Source organism: Myxine glutinosa, chromosome 4 (genome assembly GCF_964187855.1).
Source record: "Myxine glutinosa chromosome 4, kmMyxGlut1.1, whole genome shotgun sequence".
Classification (NCBI taxonomy): Eukaryota; Metazoa; Chordata; class Myxini; order Myxiniformes; family Myxinidae; genus Myxine; species Myxine glutinosa.
This window is the reverse complement of record NC_136264.1, coordinates 180,142,876-180,166,567: the sequence shown is the minus strand read 5'-3', so window position 1 is coordinate 180,166,567 and position 23,692 is coordinate 180,142,876. Positions and strand designations below refer to the sequence as shown.

General features: G+C 43.7%; 1 protein-coding gene across 1 annotated transcript in view; it reads left to right on the top strand.

Annotated features, from left to right (window-relative positions):
- Positions 1 to 23,692, top strand: part of LOC137425524 (elongation factor 1-alpha 2) — a 78,664-nt gene that overhangs the window by 54,002 nt on the left and 970 nt on the right. The window contains exon 7 of the mRNA XM_068114044.2: positions 11,794 to 12,028. Coding sequence (XP_067970145.1) covers positions 11,794 to 12,028 — 235 coding nt within the window. The remainder of the gene's footprint in view (positions 1 to 11,793; positions 12,029 to 23,692) is intronic.

Genomic DNA, 23,692 nt, shown 5'->3' with positions numbered 1-23,692 from the left:
GGAAATTGGAAATAATATCACATGCAAATCACAATTGGAAATTGGAAATTTGGAAAATTGGAAATCTCAATTTCAAATTGGAAAATTCAAATTGGAAAATTGGAAAATTGAAAAATTGAAAAAAAATTGAAAAAATTCAAATTGGAAAATTGGAAATCACAATTGGAAATTGGAAATAATATCACACGCAAATCATCAAAATCTAAACAGTATTGGTAGAATTTCAATAAAAGTCACATCACTGTTCATATCCATAAATATTATTCCATCATGTTTGGAAAAACTGGAAAATTGGAAATTGGAAAAATTTGAAAATTGGCAAAATTTTGGAAAAACAATATAGCCTACTTTACTTTAGGGGGTCCCAGGATTACCCACCCAAAATTTCGTTGCGATCAGTTCAGCCGTTTTTGTGGTACCTGGGAACAGACAGACAGACAGACAGACATTTGGTGAATTATAGTAAGATGTGTATAAGCTGGTCATTGTAAAAATGAGGGCAGTCAATCGTGAACCATGAACATGTTCATTTACCTTTTGAATTGCAGCGGTAGTTCAAGTTTGACGTGGAATTTTATTCTATGAAAATCACAAAGTACAGGTGAGAAAACTTCACCTGTTTCTCACGGTATCCCCCCCACTGTCTCCTTCTGTATCGGTAGTATTCATAACTTCCCAACTCATCTCCGTATCGGTGGTAGAGGTAACATTTGCTGTGTGAGGGTGTGCATTATCGTGTCGTAAAGTACCCTTAGAAAGCTACAAAGGTCAAAACCTTCACAAGGTCAAAGGTCACTCGAGGTAGTGGCTACACAAGGAGAGTTGGAGAGAAAGAGAGAGAAGACAGAGGGAGAAAGAGAGAAGTTGGGAGTATGAAACAATGTTGGCCCTCGCCCCTCGGGATAGATACGGTATAGTATAAGGGGGTGAAGAAGTTGCAAAACGTGTGGAATATCTGAAGGTACGCTCAGGGTGACAAAGGGAGGAGTGATCTTCAGTGCACTTTCCATGAGAATATCTGTACAAGAGACTTAAAGTATCTCCAGAACACAGAACAGAAAGAGGTTCAAATGATGATGCCAAGTCATTCCCTACCTGATTGACAGCACACTGCTGGATCCTGTTAAGGAGAGAAAGATGACGAGCAGGTGCACCAACCTAGACATGGGAACAATATTCCTTCCATGAGATGCCATTGTAGTCTTCTTCCTCCTATTTTCTTCTTCTTCTTCAATAAATCATCCTCCTTGCTCTCGTAGCGTTCCGGGAGCTGCCTTGCAATGGCCACATACGTCACCTTTTGATCAAGCAAGAGATCCTATGTTGCGGAACTTGCACGAACCTTATCGAATCTCAATTGACAATGAATGAGTTCCTACACATCGAACACTGACATCCAATTCTTCTGCAATTTCACGTGCAGTAAATCCTGTAATTCTCCCAGCTGTTGAATGTTTGCTTGAGTGACAACAGTTGGTTGTGTGTGAGGATGCTCAAGATCGCTCAGCAATTCACGGCCATTTTTGGGCTCATTGCACCATTTAAACGCACAACTTTCTGCCAGATTAGTGATGAACCTGAAGGACGTACATCATCAAAATGTGCAGTCAGTCTCTGGATTTCAGCTGCCTTGATGTTCTCCTTCTCAAGGAACTCCATTATACACCAGCGTGCCGCAACACGCGTGACGATGTTTGCCACCATCTTGCTTTTAGCCAGAATGCTTTGACAAGTGTCGACGTCACTTCCTGGAAACCTGCTCAAAATTGCTCAGTACTTTACATTAGCAACACTGTTAGTGTGCCTCTGAGTTTCCAGGATGACCTGGAGGTATACACACTCACTTAGCTGTCTAGCCTGGGTTTGAATCTCGACCCAGCTATAAACTGTCATCCCTAATGTTTCACAGTGCTTAGCGGTTAGGGTGCCGGCTTGGGATCCTAGGATCCTGGGTTCGAATCCCAGTCGATCGCTGAATTAACACCAGGGGGGTTGACTCAGCCTGTCATCGTTCCGAGGTCGGCAAATTGAGCACCAGTTCACTGGTAATTCCCTGTGTGTCGCAAGAGGGGACTAACAGGGTTGGTGGCAGGAAGGGCATCCGGCCATAAAACATTGTTTCAAAAATGAGACCCCGGTGCCCAAAAAAAGGCCAACCCCTGCTCTGTGGGGAAAAATGGCCTCTAAAGGTGGTTCCAGTGTTTCACAGTCAGGGTGATTCATAATTGTGTGCGCCGTCCCTCAGATGTACGTTAAACGGTCGTCCCATCTGCAAGCATTAACTTGCGGACTTTAGAGATCCTAAGGTGTCCTTCATGAATAGAAGGTGAGCTATCGCCGGCACCATGGACAAATGACAAATTCCTGCCCTCACCAGCAGAGGGCGCTGCATCAGCGGCAAAGCCTGCACCCTCGGCCAATGATGCTACTCCACAACCTTGTGCTGCATATGAACGAAGAACTCTGTGCCCTATCCAACATCAATATTTAGGTAGAATGGGGTATTATATACATGGGTCTCTTGGGGGAAATGGACGAGAAATAATTGATGATAACGGTTAACACTTTGGAGTACATCTTTGGACACTCTGATGACACAGTACTCCATTATTTGTCCAGCAAATCACAGATATAGCTGTTTAATATATATACAGTCTAACTCCAACAGGACATCGACAGGCGATTCTCTCTTCCTTTAAAAAAGGGGGCTCAGCGTAAATGTCGCTTCACCTTTCATGTAACGATGGGTAACATACTGTACCTCTCTCTACATTTGATTGAGTAAAAATATTTTTTCTTATTTTCCCACCAATGTGAGTTGATTCTAGTCCTTTTAACAGGAAGTGCCTATATATCCCAGGTTAGGTTAGAATCAGGAAAGTCCTAAAGGGGTGTAAAGCACATTTAACCAGTTCTTCTCTGTATATAGTGTTGTTGTTGTTTAGCCCCAGTCAGTTCTGGTTTAACAAGCCTGAGGCACTGCGACAGCCGATCAATCTCCCAGGAGTGATCCAGAGATCCCCCACATCCAGGATGGTGTATCCCCCTCTTCACAAAGTCAGGGGCATGACAGAGTTAGAGAGACAAGAGGGAAAGGGCCGGTCCATGGGGACCGATCGGCACTCTGACCGTGATCCCGCTGCTCTGACGAATCTAGGCAGAAGGGAATAATGAGGAAGATTTGGCCCCCGACTTGCATTTGCGGTGGTGGTGGTGGTGGTGGTGGGGGGGGGGGGGATTCAACCATAGCGAAGAAGCGTCCCCGATAGTTGTAGTCAAGTAGAGATTGGCCTGCAGGTAGCATCATGTCTGAGGGATTGGGAGGGGAGGGGATGGCGTGGGGAGGGGATGGTGTTGGGAGGGAATGGGGATGGGGATGGGGTTGGGAGGGGATGGGGTGGGGAGGGGATGGGGGTGGGGAGGGGATGGGGATGGGGTAAGGGTGGGGAGGGGGTGGGGAGGGGATGGGGTAGGGATGGGGATGGGGTTGGGGTTGGGAGGGGATGGGGATTGGGTGGGATGGAGATGGGGTGGGGAGGGGATGGGGATGGGGTGTAACAACAGCACTAACGCAGTGCCCCCTGTATGACAGCGCCGGAATTTTGATTATGTTCAGGGTGCCGGCGATAACTCACCTATTCTTTGCGAAATACACCATGGGATCTTTCATATCGATCAAGGACCGGTGCTGGCTGACGGATCCTTCCGATGTATGGTACACGAATTGGCGCATTTCCCTGTTTGCGAAACATCAGGGTGACAGTTTTTAGGGGAAGATTTTTTTTGATTGAACAAATTCAAAACAAGACAAACAAATTCATTGAACAAATTTCATTGAACTAATGACATTGAAAAAAAAAAATCCTTTTGTACCTTGCAGCTTTAAGGTAAGCACTCAGGGATTGAGAATGCCCTCTCTCCTCAAATTCAAGATGACCGGGATCCCATTTTTGTGTGAATCTTTCCTCGTCTCAATAAGCTTTCTGATCAAGTTTCAGCCATTGTTGTGTTCATCTTGATGTTTTGTACTTGGGTTGTGGTGAGCTTGTCATTCTTGGTGGTGGCTTTTTGATATCCAACTCAATGGTGATGTCTTGCATGAGAGAACGAAGTGCATAACAAAGAAGATGAAAAGGCAAATAACTGCATATTGAAAAAAAATGAAATCTTATTTTTAAACCGAAAGACTCGAATGAGCGGAATTGTAAATGTCTGAAATTCATTTCATTTGGATGTAACTTCTGATGAGAAGACGTTTTCGAGAAAAGATTGAATCATTTGCAGAATGTGGAATGGAGTTATCAGGTTCATTTGAACAAAGCATGAGGAAAAGCCCAAGGCATTGCTACAGGGACCAATGGGAAAATAAAACATTATAAGGGATTAGGATCGGTTCATTAATTATTCATTTTCCCTCACTCTCCCATTAAGCTTATTTTTAGGAAGCTCAGGAATTAAGGTTTATTTTGTCTAACTTTGCCGCACGACTGTGTGGAGGAGCCCTTCATTGGGTGCTTAGGGTGTCAGATCGATGATTATTAAGTTTAGTCATGTCATACAATATTGATGTATTCCCTGGTGTTGCGGAATTGGTGTTGCGGAATTCCCTGGTGTTGGGCTAGCGGCTAGGGTGTCAGCTTAGGATCCTAGGATCCTAGGTTCGAATCCTGGTCAATCGCTGAATTAACGCCAGGGGGGTTGACTCAGCCTGTCATCCTTCCGAGGTCGGCTAATTGAGTACCAGTTCACTGGTAATTCCCTGCTTGTCGTTAAAGGCGGCAAAAAGGGTTGGCGTCAGGAAGGGCATCCGGCTGTAAAACATTGCTTCAAAAAGGGGACCGAAAAACAACAACAACCACGGTTCCCGAAAAAGGCCAACCCCCGCTTGCGGGGAAAAATGGCCTCTAAAGGTGTTTTTTTTTTTTTATTATACAATATTGATGTATGTTGTTGCAGATATACAATTTATGTTCAGTTTTAACATGGACACGAAATATAAATGAAAAGGATAATGTTTCCTTTGTGAGTTTGGACTATTTTATTTTAGTTTTATTATAATAATACGGAGAGAGAAGGCAAATTAATAATTTTGGCAAAAGGTCAAAAGGTCAAAGGTCAGCATCACATACAATCATCAATTTTCATCCAATTGACCTGAAATTTAAATTGACAATTTGCGTTTTATCAAATTTTCAACAAAGCTTTAATATGAGAATATGGAGAAGCCAAATTAATAATTTTAGCAAAAGGTCAAAGGTCAGCGTCACATAAAATCATCAATTTTCATCCAATTGAACTGAAATTAAAATTTACCATTTGCGATTTATCTAATTTTCAACAAAACTTTATTATGGGAATATGGAAAAGGCAAATTAATAATTTTAGCAAAAGGTCAAAGGTCAGCGTCACATAAAATCATCACTTTTCATCCGATTGACCTGAAATTCCAAGAATTTGCATATTGGGCCACTGAATTGGTTCACCAATCAAAATCTGGAAGCCAAATGGTTATTTTTAGATCAAAAGGTCAAAGGCCAAGGTTTTTTTTTGTTTTTTTTGTATACTGAATCGAGGCTCGTGAAAGAGCTAACATTTATTTCACAAACAAATCAACCAGACAAACAAAACATACAAAAAGAGGGAGCGGAAGACAAGATGGGGAGAGAAGGGGAAGCACACAAACAACATTTGAGGGCAGGGAGATGTGTGGGAGGGAGAGGGCTTGGGGGGAGGAGGCGTGGGAAGGGGGGGGGGGGGAGGTGGGAGAAGTATAAAGCACAAGGACTCCAAGGACTTCCAGGACAGAAGTTGCTATTTCAAAAAAGTGGATTTCGGGTGAAATTAGCGGGGGTAGAAAAGATCAAGGTTTTGGATGGGGGAAGATAAGAGATGGTGGTGAACAGCTGTTTTAAAGACCTGAAGGGTGGAGTGGGATTGAAGAGAGTGAGGGAGTTTGTTCCAGAGGTGGGATAAAAGAAGAATGAAGTAGTGAAGGTGAGCAGAGAGTCTTGATTTTGGCAGTTTAACCATAAGGGGGTTGCAGGCAGAACTTGTGCGACCTGTAGGAATATTTGGGGGACAGAGCCCAGAGAGAGCTGGGGGGGCAAGGCCAGAGAGGAGTCGGTAGAAGACGGAAAGACCACCAACCTGCCTGCGGTGAGTGAGTGAAAGGCCCTTGGAGTTAGCTTCATCGCGGGAGATTCCAATGATTCTGAACGCTTTGGTTTCAACAGCGTGAAGACGAGCTAGGTGTGAGGCAGGAGCACCAGCCCAGAGGGGAGAGCAGTATTCCATTGAGCTGCGGATGAAAGCCTTGTATGTGGTGAGGAGCTCACGTGTGCCAAGGAAGGACTTCGCACGATGGAGGATGCCCAGTCGGCGACTGGCTTTGGAGGTCAGATTTGAAATGTGGTTTTCCCAGGAAAGATCATGGCAGATAGTGAGACCCAAAAGCTTGAGTGACAGAACTTCTTGGAGAGGATTATTCAGAAAGTGGATGGGAGGGTTGTCCAGTCGGTCTTTTCGGAGAGACATCGTAAGATTGTGAGATTTGTCAGGATTGAAAAACATGTTCCACTTGTTTGCCCAGTCTGTGATTTTGTCCAGGTCTGCAGAGAGTGAGGTGGCTGCAGACTGCCGATCTGAGGGATGAGGAATGAGCGACAGAGAGTAGAGTCATCAGCAAAGAGATAGAGAGGATTTTCAAGAGAGTCAGAGAGATCATTGATGAAGACCAGAAAAAGCACAGGGCCCAGAACACTGCCTTGGGGAACTCCAGCCTGAACAGGAAGAGGAGATGTGAGAAACCCATTCAGGGCTACACGCTGACTACGACTAGAGAGGAAGTCCGCCAGCCATGCGTGGAGATTTCCATGGATACCAAAGGAGGAGAGTTTGGTGAGCAGAGCGGGGTGCCAGACCGTATCGAAGGCACGTGATATGTCAAGGGAGACAGCTCTAATTTCCTGTTTGGCATTGAGGACCTCCATCCATTGTTGAGAAAGCAGAAGCAGCATATCCAGAGTAGAGTGACCAAGTCTGAAACCAAATTGATGATCAGAGATCAAGCCATTGGAGAAGAGGAAAGATTTCATATCTGAAGCAATGATGGATTCCATGACTTTGCTGATAATTGGAAGAAGGCTGATTGGTCTGTAGTTGCTAGGATCTGTTTTTGCACCTTTTTTGTGCAAAGCGGTGATGTTGGCTGATTTCCAAGCAGATGGCAGATGACCTTGAGCAGAAGAAGAGCGGAAGAACAGAATTTTAGGACCCGTGGGCTGATGCCGTCAGGTCCAGTTGCAGAATCAGAGTCGAGGGTTGACAGAAACTTTTCCACCTTGTCAGGAGGAAAGGACACAGAGTCCAGGAGCAGCTGGGTACGACTGGCTACGGTGGGTACAGAGAGGGTTGGGTTTGGGACACGAGATTTAGAGGTAAACACAGAGTTGAGGCATTCAGCTTTGTCATGTGCGGTGTCAGTTGTGTAGCCATTTGAGGTAAGGGAGGGGATGGAGGGGGAACAAACACCAGAAACGGATTTGACCAGACGCCACCAGGATTTGGAAGAGGGAGACAGATAAGAGAGTTCGGTCTTGAGAATGGAGAGATGTTGTTTCCTGGCTCTCCTGAGGGTGGACACACACTTGTTTCGGGCTTTGTGAAAGGAAATGAGATTTCCTTCCATTGGATTTGCTTTCCAGGAGACGAAAGCAAGTTGTTTCTGGGCAACAGCCTCACCACAAGATTCCGTGTACCATGGACCGGAGGAAGGGTATGACAACTGAAGACGAGATGGGATAAATCTGTGCATGAGAGAGAGAGCAATTTGCTTTGGAAGAATTCCCAGGATGAGTTGATGTCAGAGGCGGTAGAGATGGGAGACCAGTCCAGATGATTGATGGCTGCTTGAAGACCATGCCAGTTGGCCTGAGTGAAATGCCAGACTCATCAATGCTGAGGAGGCTCTCTGAGAATCGTCAGAGAGATGTCCACTTTAACAAGCACATGATCAGATGAGCCGATTGGAGCAGAAGAAGAGCAGCAGACATTTTCAGGGAAGTTAGTCATAACCAAGTCCAGAAGAGAAGATGCTCCGTTGACTGAGATCCGGGTCAGGAAATTGACAGATTGTGTCAGTCCCAGTGAGTCGCAGAAGTCCTTTGCTGAAGAGCCATGGCTGGTGAGAGAGGTACCCACACCCAGCCAACTGGCATGGTGACAATTGAAATCACCACATATGAGGAAGAGAGAGTTGGGATGGGCAGATAGAAGTTGGTCCATATTATCAGACAGCGAGATGTAGATGGAGTCATCACTGTTTGGTGGACGGTACAACACACATATGAACAAAAGGTGGGAGCGAAGGGGAAGCCGTAGCCAAAGGTATTCCTGGGGGTGAGGTGGAGAGAGGGCAGTGCAGGGCGAGTGAGGAAGAGAGTTTTTTATAACGATAGCAACCCCACCTCCAGGACGAGGCTCAGGTCTATCATACCGGAGGAGGGAGTAACCTGGGAGAGATACCAAGGAATCAGAGACATCATAAAGGAGAAAAGTTTCTGTTAAGCAGATCACGTCTGGTTTGTCAGAAGCAACCTGTATGGAGAGATCAGTCAAGTTTGAGCGAAGGCCCCGGATGTTTGAGGTCCATCCCGTTAATGAAGAGGAAGGGGGAGCATCGGATACAGAACGGGGGGTGGGGGGGGAGGGGTAGGGTAAGATGTGGAAGAGGAGGAAGAGGTAGGGAGAGCTGTTGAAGGTGTGTCAGAGATTTCAGAATAGCTTGGAGAAAGGGAAGAATGGGGTGGACAAAAGGTTTGATGGTGATTGCATGAGGCACAGGATGGTGTTATTTGAGGAGGGGGAAGAGCGAGGCAGAAGGTTGGGGGAGATTAAGGTGGAAGGGGGAAGAAGCGGGGAGCACGCTTTGAGGAGGAGGGGTGAGAGGGGAGTCTCGGAGGGGAGGAGCGAGGGAGAGTCTCGGAGGGGAGGGGTGTGGGGGGAGTTTAGGAGGGAAGGGGCAAGGGGGGAGATTTGAAAGGGATGGGTGATGGGGAAGATTTGGAGGGGAGGGGCAAGGGGGAAGATTTGAAAGAGATGGGTGATGGGGAAGATTTGGATGGGAGGGGCAAGGGGGTAGATTTGGAGGGGAGGGGTGATGGGGATGTTTTGGAGGGGAGGGGTGATGGGGAAGTTTTGGAGGGAAGGGGTGATTGGGAAGATTTGGAGGGGAGGGGCAAGGGGGAATATTTGAAAGAGATGGGTGATGGGGAAGATTTGGAGGGGAGGGGCAAGGGGGTAGATTTGGAGGGGAGGGGTGATGGGGAGGTTTTGGAGGGGAGGGGTGATGTGGAAGTTTTGGAGGGAAGGGGTGATGGGGAAGATTTGGAGGGGAGGGGTAAGATTGGATTTTGAAAAGTGTATGATTAATGGGAAACGAACATTTATTGCAAAATGAGTTTCTTGAGACCTTCAAATCAAAAATACATTTGAGGACGATGGAAGGGTGGAGTGCAGGAGAGTTTCGGGAATGTAGGAAAAAGGAACTGTAAGAGATGGAATTTTTTTTTGGAATGAATAGATTTGGTGAGCAAGTCGAAAGCATCCTTTTATAGAAGAAAAAGAAAAAGGTGTTATAATATACGACAGAATGCAGTTCTTCAGGGGAAAGTTTAAACATTTTTAACAACGTGATCACGTGATCACGAACAACGTGATCGAAGAACGAACGAACAAATAAGAACAACGAATAAACGAATAAGAACAGAGAAGGAAATATTTTTTTAAGTTTTTTTTTTTTTGAGTTGAGATTTTAAGCAAGGAAGTATGGGGTGAAAGACCCGGGACAAAAACGGAGAACGAAAGCAATTGCAGCGCAATCGACGGACCGCTGAGAGAAAAATAAAGCTTCAAGGTCGGACACGGTAGCCTACTAGGCCTCAGAATATGCGACACGAATTAACCGACGATTTTGTATTCAGGTATGAAAAATTAACACTGAGAATCTTACTAAAGACACACCATAGGTACACACACCGAGAGATAGATACAGTTTCGACAAAAACACAATTGTGAAAAATTACTTAACTTCGAAAGCGTGAGCGCATGGACAGCTTCGAAAAGACGTGACCTCCAATCTTGTGCATGCGCACCAGGGATGAAGAACATGGTCTTTTCTCTCACTGCAGAAGAAGCACTGCGGAAGGTTGCGTAAAATCGCCAATTTTCACCAGATTGACCTGAAATTTAAAGAATTTACATATTGGGTCGCTGAATTGGTTCACCCATCAAAAGCTGCAAGCAGATTATTATTTTTAGATCAAAAGGTCAAAGGTTTTAATGGTAAAGGTTGAAGCGATGGTAAAGCTTGTGTAAAATCGCCAATTTTCACCAGATTGACCTGAAATTTCAAGAATTCGCATATTGGGTCACTGAATTGGTTCACCCATCAAAAGCTACAAGCAGGTTGTTTTTTTTGGGATCAAAAGGTCAAAGGTTTTCATGGTAAATGTTGAAGCAATGGTAAAGGATGCATAAAATCGCCAATTTTCACCCGATTGATCTGAAATTTAAAGAATTTACATATTGGGTCACTCAATTGCTTCACCCATCAAAAGCTACGAGCCGATTGTTTTTTTTTTAGATCAAAAGGTCAAGGTTGCGTAAAATCACCAATTTTCACCCGATTGACCTGAAATTTTAAGAATTTGCATATTGGGTCACAGAATTGGTTCACTAATCAAAAATTAGAAGCTGATAATTTTTTTGGGATCGAAAGCTCAAAAGGTCAAGGCTGCATGAAATCATCAATTTTCTTTTGTAATTTAAAAAAACGTTTTCGTTAATTTGAGCATATGGAAGAATAAGAAGACATCTGAATACAAACGGACACTGACGGGCTTTGCATTTTCAGATGTTTTTTAGGTTCGTATCTTAGTTAAGCAAAATAATATTATGCATGCTGCATTAACAAATATGTGATATAACACTGATACCACCCCTACTTTTAACAACCCCAAATATTCCCACCCTCTTGTGATGTCTGTTGAATATTTTTGGCCCAAGTATTTCATGAACCGGATGGCAAGGCCTGACGTTTGACTGAAGGTGGCAGGAATTTGTAATTCGTTTGCAATGCTGGCGATGACTCGCCTACTCTTCATGAAAAACACCGTGGGATCTTTAACATCCATGAACCACCGGTGGACAGGTCCGCCAGCCCAACGCGCTTTAGACGCGCTGATTCATCATCCTGCATTCTTAACTCCACACTGACAATTTATAGCTGAGTCGAGATTCAAACCCAGGCTAGACAGCTCAAAGACAAGTGCACACAACTGGAAGCCATCCTGCCAGTCCGAATTAACAAATAGGTGACTACAAGGGTAATGTAGAATCTTGTGGAACATGGACCTCAAATCATTTATAGCTATTTACATTTTAACAATGATGTTTTCAAAATTTTAATTCTAAAAATAAAACATTTTAAAAAGAATAGTAGATCCTTTGCATTTTAATATTTGGGAGGTTTCTTGGCATTTCATTGTGAGTCAAGTGAATATTAGATACAGTATGACGATGATTATTATTAAGATATTGGCAAGGATCACCTATTTAGCCCAAGGTATTTTGAAATTAGACAAGTCATTGAAGGAGTCTATAAGATCTCACTCTCCTTTGAAGGTTAATTTGTGATATTTAACCCGATTAAGAACGAAAACGAAGCTTTACATGTTTTAAAAAGAGGTTTGACTCTTTGTGGACATGAAACACTGTTTTCTTTATGCTTTCCAGGTCATTATCCTGAACCACCCTGGTCAAATCACAGCTGGGTACTCACCTGTGGTGGACTGCCACACTGCACATATTGCATGCAAGTTTGCTGAGCTCAAAGAGCGAATTGACCGGCGTTCGGGTAAAAAGCTGGAAGACAATCCGAAGGCCTTGAAATCAGGCGATGCAGGGATAATTAACATGATTCCTGGAAAACCCATGTGTGTTGAGCCATTCGCTGCATACCCTCCACTTGGTAAGCCATTGAAGAATTATCTTTTTGGTTTTCTTAGACATTTGTGATTTAAAATATTTACTTTTTCAACTGTGATCGAGTGCTCATGGAGGTGTGTGTGTGTGTGTGTTTGTGTGTGTACACATGTTCACACACACACACACACACACACACACACACACACACACACACACACACACACACACACACACACACACACACACACACACACACACACACACACACACACACACAGTGTTTCAAAAAGATTGATACAACTTTAAACGTTTATTTACAAAGAAACAGAAACCTCAGTAACGTGACCAAACATTTATTGAAAGCTGATGACATGGTATTTTCGATCACTGCTATTGCAGTAAATCACTGCTAGAGTTAGTGAGAGGCCAAGGTCTGAAATTGACATTTACGCAAAAAATCCATGTAATTGATGTTCTCGATGTGTGCCCCTCCGAGGTTCAGACAGGCATTGATCCTGACTCCAAAGGTCTGTCCAACTTTCCTGTAGGTCTCAGGTGGTTCTGCCCCCCAGAAAATATTGTTGTGGTTGTTGATGGCACCGTTCAAGTGGAAATGGGCTTCATCACTGAACCACATCAGATTGATCCAGTTTGGGTACCGCTCTATCCTGTCACTGAGCCAATTGCACATATAAAGTCTCCTTCTCATGTCATCTTGACTCAGTGTATGCCTAATAGAGATGATGTATGGGAAGCCTGGTGTTGGCTTAGCGGTTAGGGTGCCGGCTTGGGATCCTAGGATCCTGGGTTCGAATCCTGGCCGATCACTGAATTAACACCAGGGGGTTGACTCAGCCTGTCATCCCTCTGAGGTCGGCAAATTGAGTACCAGTTCACTGGTAATTCCCTGTTAGTCAGGGCGCTTAGGGATATTTTGGGGCCGTTTGGTTCAAATTCTTCCAAAAGCACCAAATTTGGCCCAGATGTTGCCCATGCCATACTCTTTCGATTTTTGACGGGCGCCAAGACGGGCGCCCCCCCCCCCCCGGGGGCCCCATACTGGCGAAATACTAAATGGCCGCCACCCGGATTAGAGGAAAATCAGTTAAATAACCAAAAGGGTTGGAATCATGTATGATACCACTTTTCAGGGGTTTTCGAGGTCGAGGAATCCAATTATGATGTTATTTTGATGATTCGAGGTTAAGGTCAACCCTCAAGGTCATCTTAAAGGTCATTTTTGAGTTTTTTGTCAAGATTTACGCGAGGTTCACCATTTTATGTTTCTGGGTTGGGTAATCGAACTCTGACCTTATTTTTGACAATTAGAGGAAATATTTACATGTCTATTTCCTAATTTTCAGGCATATGCAGTTCATCAGTCTAATTACAAAGGTACGGATTTTGATGTTTTATGAACTGTATGCCATATCCTTGTGTTTAATTTTTGTGCGATCATAATCCGGGTTCATGTATACATGATTGTATACATGTCATAAATATGACGTCATAGGTCATGTGACCTGGCGGCCATATTGGTTTTTTTGAAAACCTTAAAAATGGATCCCTGCCTTCATTTTTCGATCGATTAATTTTGAACTTTGACCACTTATAGTACGCCATGTGATTGGATGCATATCCTAATTATGACGTCATAGGTCAGGTGACATGGCGGGATGGACCGGTATGGTCCCCGGATCATACCGCCCTTGGCGCCCGTCAAAAATCGAAAGAGTATGGCATGGGCAACATATGCGCCAAATTTGATGCTTTTGGAAGAATTTGAACCAAAATATCCCTAAGGGTCCTGACTGTGTGTGTTGCAAGAGGCGACTAACAGGGTTGGCGACAGGAAGGGCATCCGGCCGTAAAACATCGCTTCAAAAAAAAGGGGACCAAGGTGCCCGAAAAAGGCCAACACCTGGTCTGCGGGGTAAAATGGCCTCTAAAGGTAGTTCTTTTCTAGAGATGATGTATGGGAAAAGCTTCAGTTCCTTAGTGAGAATACGCCAGACTGATGTTGTTTTGATGCCCAGCTCCTGGGAGCGCTGGCAGTGGGACTTCTTGGGACTGTCCACTGCAGAATCCCGCACGGCATCGATGTTGGATTGGCTCTTGGTTACTTATGCTGGCCTCCCACTGTTGCCCTTGCTCTGGTTGTGAGCTGTACCCTTGTGCTCAAAATGTTTTACAATACGTTGAATGGCACAATTTGTGAATGGCACAATCAATTAGTATCATAGCACAAAAATGGGCATAGCAAGCACAACAATTTGGAATTATATAAAATTAAAATAAATAGAGCAATAGAACACTATTTTACTTAGCAAGAGACAATGGCCAGGTCGGCCAAGGAAAACAACTGCAGTTGATGACAGAAAACTCATCAGAGCTGTGAAGAAAAAGACATAAAACAACTGTCAGTGACATCAGCCACAACCTCCAAAGTGCATGGGTGAAAGTATCACAATTTACCATTTGCAGAAGACTTTGACAGCAGGATTACAAAGGCTACACCACAAGATGCACACTTCTCATCAGCACCAAAATTTGAAAGGACAGGTTCAAATTTGTTAAGAAGTGGAGAGGTGACCTAATATAATTTTGGAACAAACTTTTATGGACAGATGGGACCAAGATAAACATTTAACAAAGTGATGGAAAGGTGGAAGTGTGGAGAAAAGAAAGAATTGCATATGATCCAAAGTATACCACCTCATATATGAAGCATGGTGGAGGTAGTGTCATGGCTTGAGCTTGCATGGCTGCATCTGGAATTGGCTCACTCATTATTGATGATGTGACTAATGATAGCAACAGCAGAATGAATTCGGAAGTGTACAGAAACATTTTATCTGTCTATGTACAAGAAAATGCCTCCAAACTCACTGGGTGGTGTTTCACCATGCTGCAAGACAATAACACAAACACACTGCAAATGCAACCAAGGGGTTCATCAGGAGAAAAAGTTGACAGATTTAGACTGGCCAAATCAATCTCCTGATTTAAATCCAATGGGGGCAAGCATTTCACTTGCTGAAGAGAACACTAACGTCAGAAACCCCCAAAACAAACAACAACTGAAAATTGCTGCAGTAAATGCAGTTATTGCATGCAATGGATATGCAACCAAACACTAACTGTTATACTACTTTAATTTACTTTAAGTTAATCTGTTCCAATACTTATGCTTACCTAAAATGGGGGAACTGAACATGAAGTGTTATTGTTCTGCAATGGTAAAACATATTGTTACGTTAGTGGGGGTTTGGCGATGACATACCATTGTGGAGATAGGGCTGTGTAGTATTAACATGGACAGTGGACGCATAGGAGACATTTCGATGTACATAAGCAGGGAAACTGTGAGCTTAAGGTTGTTTTCGTTTCTTCACACGGAGGGGGGGTGGGGGGGGGGGGGGTGGGGTGGAGCTATGTCAACTAGGTAGGGTTTAAGGATAATTCCCCCAGTGTGTGCCTCCCCCTGTGATCAATCCCCTACATTTTTACATTCACACGGCTGGCCATAAAAAATCGGCTCCATTAACCATCAACACCGACATGTTGCTGACGGACAAACCAGCACATTCTCCATCGGGCTAAACCCCGCCCCACCACTGCCGATGGAATCTGAACAATCCCGAAGAGACTAAACTCCACCTCGAAGGGATCGTATGGACAGGCCACGCTCCGAGCTTCATCATTGGTCGTGGAGACGTAGTATGATTCGATAGAGCTCGGCGATTGGCCAAGGGTGACGTCAGAGCAAGCAGCTCGGGCTGATGGAGAAGAAGAATCGCTCACTTTTATCCTGGTTGCGCCGGTGAACGGCTGCTTTGTGCCCGTGGCCACTGGTGGAGCGAATTTCGGAGCCTTTTTGCCATTGTGGAAGGCGTGGTTGATCTGTGTTGCTCTTCGGTGGAGCTGTGGCCTCGCTGTGCTTCCTGGCAAGGAGTGAGAGAGGAGGACGTCTTGCTTCCACTTCGTGGCTCGGGGTGCTCGCATGGTTGACCGGTGCCATTGTGGACGCATCGATGCTCGGTCCTTTCGCTGACTGACCAGACCCGTTCAATGACCACCAAAAGTCCTTGTTGAGGCCGGAGCTGAGTGTCGGCCGACTAAGAACATTTATGTTTATTTTATCTTTTCCCTTGTCTGTATTTGTGTCAGCATTAAGGGTCCCTCAAGTTAGATTTATAGTTTTACTTCAGCATTTATTTTTATTGTCTTCCATTTATTTCATTAAATTTCTTATTGTGGCATTTTTCATTGTCGTATTGTTGATTTTCCTTGTCTCGTTTCTGTGTTGGTGGTTTCGAGGAATAAACCCCGTGGCTTTCGTCCATGCAGATAAGCACCCTGGTTTTCTTTGCCCGCGCACGACGGACTGACTGCCAATCTTCGGCTTGACCGCCTAGGAGTTAGAACTGTTCGGCTATCTGCCTCCCGGGATCTTAATCGCCAGCGACACGACAATATATTCATAGAAATACCAAGAACTAAAACCTGACCTGTACTCTTGGCTCATATTCATCTTTTGATCTCAAATCCAAATTTCTTTAGTATATAACAAGAATAACACATTTGACTTCACTGTTCCAATACTTATGGAGGGCACTGTGTGTGTGTATAAATATGTAATGAACCATAGTTACATTATTTCTGACCTTACTCACTAATATTTTCTGTAAGAAAAATAACACACCTGTGATGTAATTTCAACTCACCTGTAGCACAAGTATAGGAGACGTCAAGCTCACTATCTATTTCAGATGTAGCACCTGTGGTGGACTCTGTCGCTCCCAAATTGGCTTGTACAGTCACCAACGGAAGTGTAACACGTGACTGACCTCACCAAGAAGTGCTGCATATCCACCATCTTATGTAGATTAATGCATGCCATGTACATGTATATATATATGTATGTATATCTTTACTATATGTTTGAGTCAGTCTTCTCCCCGATAGTGTTGTAATGCACTCCAGAGCACAGTCAGACTAGATAGTTCCTCCTGTCCCTGTTTTGGGACATTTTTCAGGCTGCTATTCCAACATCGTTATTATTTTTTGTTTTTTTGTTTTACAAGGTCGGCTTGCTCGCCCAACGCCCAACCCGCCTTCTTTTTCAAATGGGCCTGGGGCTGTCTTTGGCGTAGCTTGCTCGCATAAATTTGATCTTTTCTCTAATGCATTCAACCTTCATTTATTCTGTTCAGACGAAGTGTTCATCAATAATTACTGTCATAAATTGAAAAATATGGAGACAATTTTTCAGTATATTGACAAATTTGTATTTGAAATTGTGGTTTGAGAATCTTTGGCATTTATTTAAGTGGACTCATGCTTTTGCACCTTACTGTATGTATCATAAATATAATATGCAGGACTAGAGCATTCAGAGACATCGGTGTACTTTTCCTTAAATTACAAGGACTTTCGTAAACGATGGCCAAACATGTATGGTGCAAAGGATTGGAACTGCATATGGTATTTATATGGTATTGTATATGGTATTTGAACCTGGGCTTCCTGTAACCGGAGTCATCAGTTGAGAGATGAGGATATTAATAGACCAACCCAAATGACCAAAAAGTCTTTATTAAGTTTTTTTTCATGCTACATTTAATTTAGTATATTTGTACACGTGTATCTGTATGCATGCAACAACAATTATTAGCTCACCTGGACTTCAGTACGGTGAGCTAGTGCGATCAGCAGTGTCCGTAGGTAAGTGAGTCAGTGAGTGAGTGAGTGAGTCCGTATAAACACTTCAGTCATTGTTGCATGAACTAAACACACAATTTCGATGAAACTTGGCCACAAGCTGCATATCTGATGCCCAACGAAGGTGTATTGACCGCATCAAAATCTGCGCTCTTTGAGGGGGTTTACTGGGGAGGGGGTTGACCCCCAAAATAGGTATTTGCTCTCTTCGCTGAAACTACACACACAATTTCGATGAAACTTGACCAGAACCTTCATCACCCGTGACGACATGATGTATCAAAGTGTGTTCATGGCATAAAAACATCAGGGTCTAGGGGTATGCAGGGGGGTCTGAATCCTGATCCAGGTGAGCTTCAGGACCCGTAGTCCTATTTTACCCCCTCCGCCCAAGGTGGGCGCCCAAGGTGGGCGGAGGTTATGTTTTCACCCTTATTACTTGCAAAATCGAAGATTTTAAAAGTATATTGCTCTGTTGACTTTGTTGTTGTCTGTTTGTCAATCACCTACAGGTCACAATTCTAAACGGATCATCATGAAACTTTACTAAGTTGTCGACGTTGTCACAACTGAGAAGCCCATTGATTTTGAGGTCAAATTTCTAAAATCGCCATTTTTCATCCAATTGACTTGAAAGTTCAGAGCCTGGTGTTGGCCTAGCGATTAGGGTGCCGGCTTGGGATCCTCGGATCCTGGGTTCGAATCCCGGTCGATCGCTGAATTACCACCAGGGGGGTTGACTCAGCCTGTCATCCTTCCGAGGTCGGCAAATTGAGTACCAGCTCACTGGTAATTCTCTGCTTGTCGCAAGAGGCGGCTAACAGTGTTGGTGGCAGGAAGGGCATCCGGCTGTAAGACATTGCTTCAAAAAGGGGACCACATTGCTCGAAAAAGGACAACCCCCACTCTGTGGGGGAAAATGGCCTCTAAAGGTGGTTCTTCTTGAATTGAAAGTTGAACAGGATTTGCTTCGTGCATCACTGAATTGGGAAACCAATTATGTTTGAGGTCAAAAGGTCAAAGGTCATCTCAAGGGCAAACATCTAAAATCAGCAATTTTCATCTGAAAAAGAATCAATTTTCATCCGATTGACCTGAGCTTTGATTAAGGTCATCAATTTTAATGTTAATGAAATGGGCAAGTTGATGTATCCATGGCAACCTTTTTTGAGGGGGGAGGGGTGACTTTTCAAGTATCGTGCTCTGCACAACGCCTTTCTTGTCTGTTTGTTTGTGAACAGGAAATCTTAAAATGTTGTGGACAGATTTGGACTAAATTTGGAGGAGAGGTTGGGTATGTGACAATAATAAGATGATTAGATTCTGTTGAAGATCCAGATACGGATCTGGATACGAGAATTTTTTACGTGAATTCTCACCTTTGAGAGATAGGGGAAAACAATATATAACATGATAGATTAAAAAGTTGTGGACGGATTTGAATGAAACTTGGTGGACAGGTTAGGTTTGTGACGAGGAATAATTGGTTAGATTTTGGTGAAGATCCGGATTCAGATCTGGATCTGAGAATTTTTTATGTGAATCTTCACCAACGAACCTAAAAATCTAAAATTATTTAGATTTTGGTGAAGATCCGGATCCGGATCCGGATACGAGAACTTTTAAAGTGGTGAAGCCACTTCAATATTTATTTATGCCCTTCCTTCCATCCGTCCATCAAGAATGAAGAAGAAGAACCTTTCGAACCTACTCAGTGTTTAATGCTAAAGGGTTCGAAAAGGTAATTCTAATGAGTTCTAAAGGGTAATTCGAATAGGTTCTAAAGGGTAATTCTGGGGGGGTTTAAAGAGTAATTCTAGTGGGTTTCGTTTGTTTCTAGGCTTTGTCTATTTCATATTTAAAATGCCAAACTGAACGGCTTCCTTCGGACACGGCTGTGATTTTTAATTGTCAAGTGATTCTTCAACATTGAGTGATGGGGCCAAAAACAATACATAGCACGATATTTCAAAAAGTTGTGAACCAATTATGACAAAACTTGGTGGATGTGTTGCTTAAATGACAAGCACAAGCTGATTCGATTTTGTTTCAGGTCCTAATCCAGACCCTGCCTTTTAGTGTGATACAAGACGTAAACGGTTCAGCCTGGCAGAGGTATACTCTCTATGGAGTGCTGTCCTAGTTTGCTTTGATCTTAACGAAAGATAGAAAAATAAATAAGGGTGGAAATTAAATAAGAAGACGAAAACAGCATAATATATTTTTTGCAATGCAAAGGACTGAAATTGGATAAAAGTAACTCAAAAGTTCATAAAAATGGATAAGAAAGTTCATATCGCTCAAGTTTATTCACAATGTTGAGATCAACCATCAGGGGGCAGCACACGATGGGGATGGTTTCTTTTTCTCCAAGAGCTATCCTCCCCCAATGATATACAAGAGTGGGGTTGGGACTAGTTGGGGGTGGCAGGGTGGTTTAGGGGAGGGGTGTCTGTGGGTTTTTATATTGGTTATGATAAAATCTGCATGCATTCCCAAACGTGATCATTTATACAATCAAAATATTCCTGTGGGATTTTCATTTTAAGACTATTTTTTGGAGGATGCTCACTGTTTTGATGAGGTAGAGCATGTCAAAACAAGTCTACTTTTAGTGTGACTGAATGAAGTAGCAAAATGTGATGGGTTACAAATTCCACTAGTAGGAGACTTCTTGTTTGCATTATTCAAACATCTTTCTCCAGCTGCTTTGAGCAATAACCTATCTTCAGGAATCTCGGAATTATTGGTGCTATCATGATATCTATGGATCACACCAGGGCTTATGGCAGGAGAGCCCAGAGGTATACGCACTTGCCTTCCAGCTGCATAACCTGAGTTTGAATCTTGACTCAACCATAAACGACCACCCTGGTGTTTTTCAGGCAGGGTAAGGCATTAATGTGTGCACCGTCCATCGGAAAGGATGTTAATCCAGGTGTCTCTACTGCCACCACCAGCTGGTGGACTTTAAAGATCCCACGGTGTATTTTATGAAGAGTAGGCAAATTCGTGCCAGAGCCCTGAATAATTTACAAATTCCTTCCTAAACTCTCAAGTGAGCCACAAACTCTGTCGTGAACCCCAAACTCTGTCGTGAGCCCCATACTCTGTCGTGAGCCCCAAACTCTGTCGTAAGCCACAAACTCTGTCGTGAGCCCCATACTCTGTCGTGAGCCACAATTCTGTCGTGAGCCCCAAACTCTGTCGTGAACCGCAAATCTGTCGTGAGCCCAAAACTCTGTCGTGAGCCACAAACTCTGTCGTGAGCCACAAACTCTGTCGTGAGCCGCAAATCTGTCGTGAGCCGCAATTCTGTCGTGAGCCGCAATTCTGTCGTGAGCCGCAATCTCTGTCGTGAGCCCAAAAGTGAGCCCAAATCTCTGTCGTGAGCCCAAAACTCTGTCGTGAGCTGCAAACTCTGTCCTGAGCCCCAAACTCTGTCGTGAGCCCCAAACTCTGTCGTGAGCCCAAAACTCTGTCGTGAGCTGCAAACTCTGTCCTGAGCCCCAAACTCTGTCGTGAGCCCCAAACTCTGTCGTGAGCCCCCAAACTCTGTCCTGAGCCCCCAAACTCTGTCCTGAGCCCAAAACTCTGTCGTGAGCCGCAAACTCTGTAGTGAGCCACAAACTCTGTCGTGAGCCACAAACTCTGTCGTGAGCCACAAACTCTGTCGTGAACCACAAACTATATTGTGAACCTACACTTGATGAGCATGGCGAGTACACCATTACCCCTCAACGTGAGTTGATGTTCGCCCTGGTCCTTGCAGTGTACTGAAAACAGGTGGTGATGATTATTATGATGATGATGATCACACCATCTGGTGCTAAAACCCCAATCTCATACCTGTGTGTGTAAGCTTTATATCTCCACGTAACCATGGCCTTATTTGCTTTACTTTGGGGGTGTACAATGATCGGACATGGGCTCATGCAGGTGGTCTATGCATGCCTTGTGGAGTAACTTTGTTTCTTCCAGTCTTCTATGATTTTTGGTCAAACCAGCGTGTACTTGTGCTACATTGAGAGCAAAATGTATTCTTGGAGGTCTACGAACACCATTTCTCTAAAATGGCAAGCCAACATAACACTCGTGTTCTAGTGAACCTCTGGCAGAGGTGTCCTGTTCTTTGAGAATGCAGGACAGATTCTCTATTGGGAGAAATTTGAAATTACTGCAGATATCCTAAGTTTAAAAAAAGTCTCGCTTGTTACCAAGAATGTTCAGGTCACTGCAATTGCTATAACATAATGTAAAAGTACCATGTTACTGGAGAGATACAAGGTTAATGGAAATACTCCAAATTATGGGTGAAATCAGCTTGAAATCTCAATAAAAAAAGGTCAAAATGGTTGTGAATGAATAAATTCCTCAAACTCTACCAGAAATGGCTCATACATGTTCTCTCAAAACTTTGACTCTCCTCAGCAACTCCAGAATGCAGGTTTCTTTACAGTATCCCCATTCTGGTTGGACTTCCAAAATCCAGGCTGACTGTGTATCTCACCTCTTTTGTTCCTCTTTTCTCCCATATGTGGAACCACCTTCCAGAAGCTATGTTCAATCCCACTCTTTCCTCCACGGCTTCAAGCAGGTGGTGCACCACCATGTCACCCTCATCCTTATCCAAAATCTTCATTAGCCCCATGAATTCTTCCTAACCCAAAGCTCTTGCAGCATGGGTTCCCAAACCAAGGGTCGCAAGAGCCTTTTGATTGGTCGCAGATGACTACGCTCCGCTTCATCTTACAGCGATATACCATATTCAAACATTGGCAGCTTTCCAACTTCTCACAAATCCCGGTTTTTGAGAGGGTTTAAAAAAAAATGTTGATACCTTTTTCCCGACAACTTTTATGGTATGTACCGCTACCACCAGTTAGGTACCGGTACCATTTGGGTCACGAGGCGAACGTGATTTAAAATTTTGGGTCGTGGACAAAAAAGTTTGGGAGCCTATATCTTACAGGTTGCTATGTTGCTTTCTCTCCCCTCGATCTTTCTCTATTTGTGCATTCCCTTGGTCATTGTTCTCAAGAGGTGCCCCGCTGCCCTACTGTTAGTTCATACCATCTGCCACCGTGCTGCTCCATGAGCATCAATGTTGGACAAATAGATCAAGAAAGAGCTATCAGAGATTGCAGACCCTCGCTAGGATGTTTTCAGTGGTTTTTTTAGGCTTTTGTGTTAAAAACAAATATGGCGGCCGAACCTCGTGACCGATGACGTCATCATCATTTTTTTTCTCCACCAATTTATCCCTAGATGATGCTCAAGAAATTTCATCTGATCGGATGAAGTTTTGTACTTGTCCAATTATGATGTCATAATGGAGGCATCTATGACATCATCATTCGCATATTTTATTCCCCATGGAGAGTACTTTACAATGAGCCATGTCTCAATGTTTTCCATGCAGCACTTTCAGATATATAGAGGTGCAAAGTTTTTCGGTTTTTCCAAGATGGCGCCCATACCACGTGACCTTTGACGTCATAATTATCATAAACAAATTATACAGGTGTAGTTGCACCTATGGTGGAAATTTCCTGTCAATCGGACCAACGGTTGCTGAGAAAATCATATTTATTCTGTGCGGACAAACAAACAAACGGCCCCAAATGCAAGACCCTCTCCTCCTGCGAGGGTAAAAAGTCCCATATAACTAAGGAGGAAAAAAAATCCGAATTTCTAGAAATATTTTGCTTTGGGATAAATCGTTATGCTCAGCAAAAGTTGAAAAAACGTTGTGAGAGGGACATCGTACATATATCATTCACCTTTCAGTACGTTCACACACCTGCCCATCACCATCAAAAGTTTTTACAAACAAATATACAGGTCAAGGCGTGCGGTGCCCTTCGGGTTTAGGGCGACACATGGGCACTCATTTGTGGTGTTATTTGGTGTTGAGGAGTGGTCTTTTTCAGCTCAGTGGCATGAGATGATCCGCACGGATTGGTGCAATGATGAAAATGAT